Source organism: Galeopterus variegatus, unplaced genomic scaffold, assembly GCF_000696425.1.
Source record: "Galeopterus variegatus unplaced genomic scaffold, G_variegatus-3.0.2 Scaffold1669, whole genome shotgun sequence".
NCBI lineage: Eukaryota > Metazoa > Chordata > Mammalia > Dermoptera > Cynocephalidae > Galeopterus > Galeopterus variegatus.
The window spans coordinates 301,635-303,888 of NW_007727780.1; the positions used below are offsets into that span (position 1 = coordinate 301,635).

The 2,254-nt window shown below is 46.0% G+C and overlaps 1 protein-coding gene across 3 annotated transcripts in view; it reads right to left on the reverse strand.

The window, feature by feature from the left end:
• Nucleotides 1–2,254, reverse strand: part of AMMECR1L (AMMECR1-like) — an 18,801-nt gene that overhangs the window by 8,522 nt on the left and 8,025 nt on the right. For all 3 annotated transcript variants that reach the window (XM_008578352.1, XM_008578353.1, XM_008578354.1), the window contains exon 2: nt 694–1,138. In XM_008578352.1, coding sequence (XP_008576574.1) covers nt 694–1,100 — 407 coding nt within the window. In that variant the 5' untranslated portion in view covers nt 1,101–1,138. The remainder of the gene's footprint in view (nt 1–693; nt 1,139–2,254) is intronic.

The window sequence follows — 2,254 nt, forward strand, 5'->3', positions numbered from 1 at the left end:
TCTTTTTTTTTTTTTTTGTCCTTTTGGAGACCGGCCACCCCGCACTCAGCCAGTGAGCGCGCCAGCCATCCCTATATAGGATCCGAACCCGTGGCCTTGGTGTTATCAGCACCGCACTCTGCCGAGTGAGCCACGGGCTGGCCCGGGACAAACAACAGTTTTGAACCAAAAATAGTAATGCAGATTCTGACTTTCTTGATGGCATGTCAGTAGCTCTCTGGATTACCATGGGATTGCTGTTGAACAAAGTGAGGGGACCTCTGTTAATAGCATCACAGCTCCCAATGAATGAGAGCTCCTAGTCTCCAGCCTCATTTCTCAGACACTCCCAATTTACTTGAACTTCAACACTACTGGGATTCCCAATGGTGTTATGATGTGACTTTTCCACTTCAGAGGTTAAACGACCTACCCACTGCCATGTGAACCAACAGAAGGGCCAAAAACAAAATCCCCTCTGATTTTCAGAACATTAACAACAAGCGTACAACCTCCTCCAAATGTAACCTAGTGCCCTTTCGTTACTGAACCCACTGAATATTCTATATGTTGTCTGGACATTTCTCATCATTCTCTTCCCATGTGCTCAGATGATGTTATAGCTTTATAAGTAGCAGATCCTCTCAAGAGAATGACTCCTGAAAGATGCCGTGACACCCTCTCCTCACTGACCCCGGCATCTGATTTACTCACTAGGGGTCATTGGTGAATCTAGGAAGTCGTGGCTGTGGGAAGCCATAGAGGTGACAGTAGAGTACATCAAAACAGTAGCAGCACATCTCTGCAGTCACCACCAGATTCTTAGTGGTGTTGGCAGTTCCGTTGGGCCGAGGGATAGGGCTCAGCGCTCCCGATGCGGGATTCATTCGTGTGATGGGAGAGTTTCCAGGTCCCAGAGTTAAGTCCGACACATTCTCCCGTCCACTGCTGCTGTCCACATGCTGGTGATTTTGTAGAGGTCCTGAACTAGAGCCAGGGACAGTTGTGGACTGGTTCCCGTGACTGTGCGTTCCACTTCCAGATAATTTGGGTTTCTTGACCCCACAACAGCCTGCTGCCAACTTGGGCTCGAGTGGAGGAACACAACGTCTTTTTCCCATCCTGATTCAGTGCTTGAGGTCTGGAATGCTGCAGAACCCTAACCAAAAGAAGAGTTAAGTGTCAATTTGAATGGTTGGTTAAAAGGAGAGAACAAAAATCAATGAGAAAGAGTCTACGTGGACAGAGTAAAATTCATCAATTTCTCTTTCCTACCTGAACCTCTAGGTCACAAGGTCAAACAGGGTCACAGACCAGAAGGGCTGGAAGGGACCCCGAGTCCCAGACAGGGACCCCTAACCATTTTCTAAAGGGAAACTGTTTTTCATTTTCCATAGAGCTTATGACCACCATGAATGGAGGCAGGCAACAAACAGCTCCCTCTTCCCCAAGACTCCCCAGGGCAGAAGAAAGGGTGGGGCAGCAGCCAGCATGAAGCTGGATGGGGACATTTCAAAACCAACTGGAGGACTGCACTTGACCTGTCAGACTCATCATCATCATCAGGTATTTTCTCTACCTTTCTTAGAGGCTCCAAATTGAACTATCCAATTTTTTAAGAACTCCAGAGGAACTTTCAGGCTTTTACTTGTTACCCACATCCTGTTAGCATTTTCCTTCTATGTAATTTCCGCCCCAGACCACAGTGAAGATGAAATGCAGTCAGCTGTCATTCTGAAAAGGGCACACCTTCTAATACAAGGCTCCCACCTTTTTGTCTTCACAGCTCTCCTTCTCCAACCCCTCAGTCATTTTCTTCAGTTCCCCTCTGAACTCATTCCAATTTCTATACATTTCTCTATCCTTTCAAGACCCCATTCAAAAAAACTGCAACCCGTTAGAAACCTTTATTCACACAAATGACCCAAGCTTCAGAGTCCTTTTGTGAGGTAGCCATTTCTGTCCTGTCATAGCCAGGCAGACAAATACAAAGCCATTCGGCTTAACAAAATGTGGCATCACAGGGCCAGGGAGCTAGAGTCTCCCATCTGATAATGTGAAGGGGAGGAAGGGATATCTTTTCACTAAATTTTTTTTTCTTAAAAAGCCCAAGGTAAACATCACGGTCAAGGGTTCAAATCCCCTTACTGGCCAGCCACAAAAAAAAAAAAAGCCCAAGGTAAAAATGACATGTATAGCTATAACACGACCAAGGTCTTTTCTGTTATCTGAAAAGGGTCAAACCTCAACAGAATCAGGAAATTAGATGCTAGTT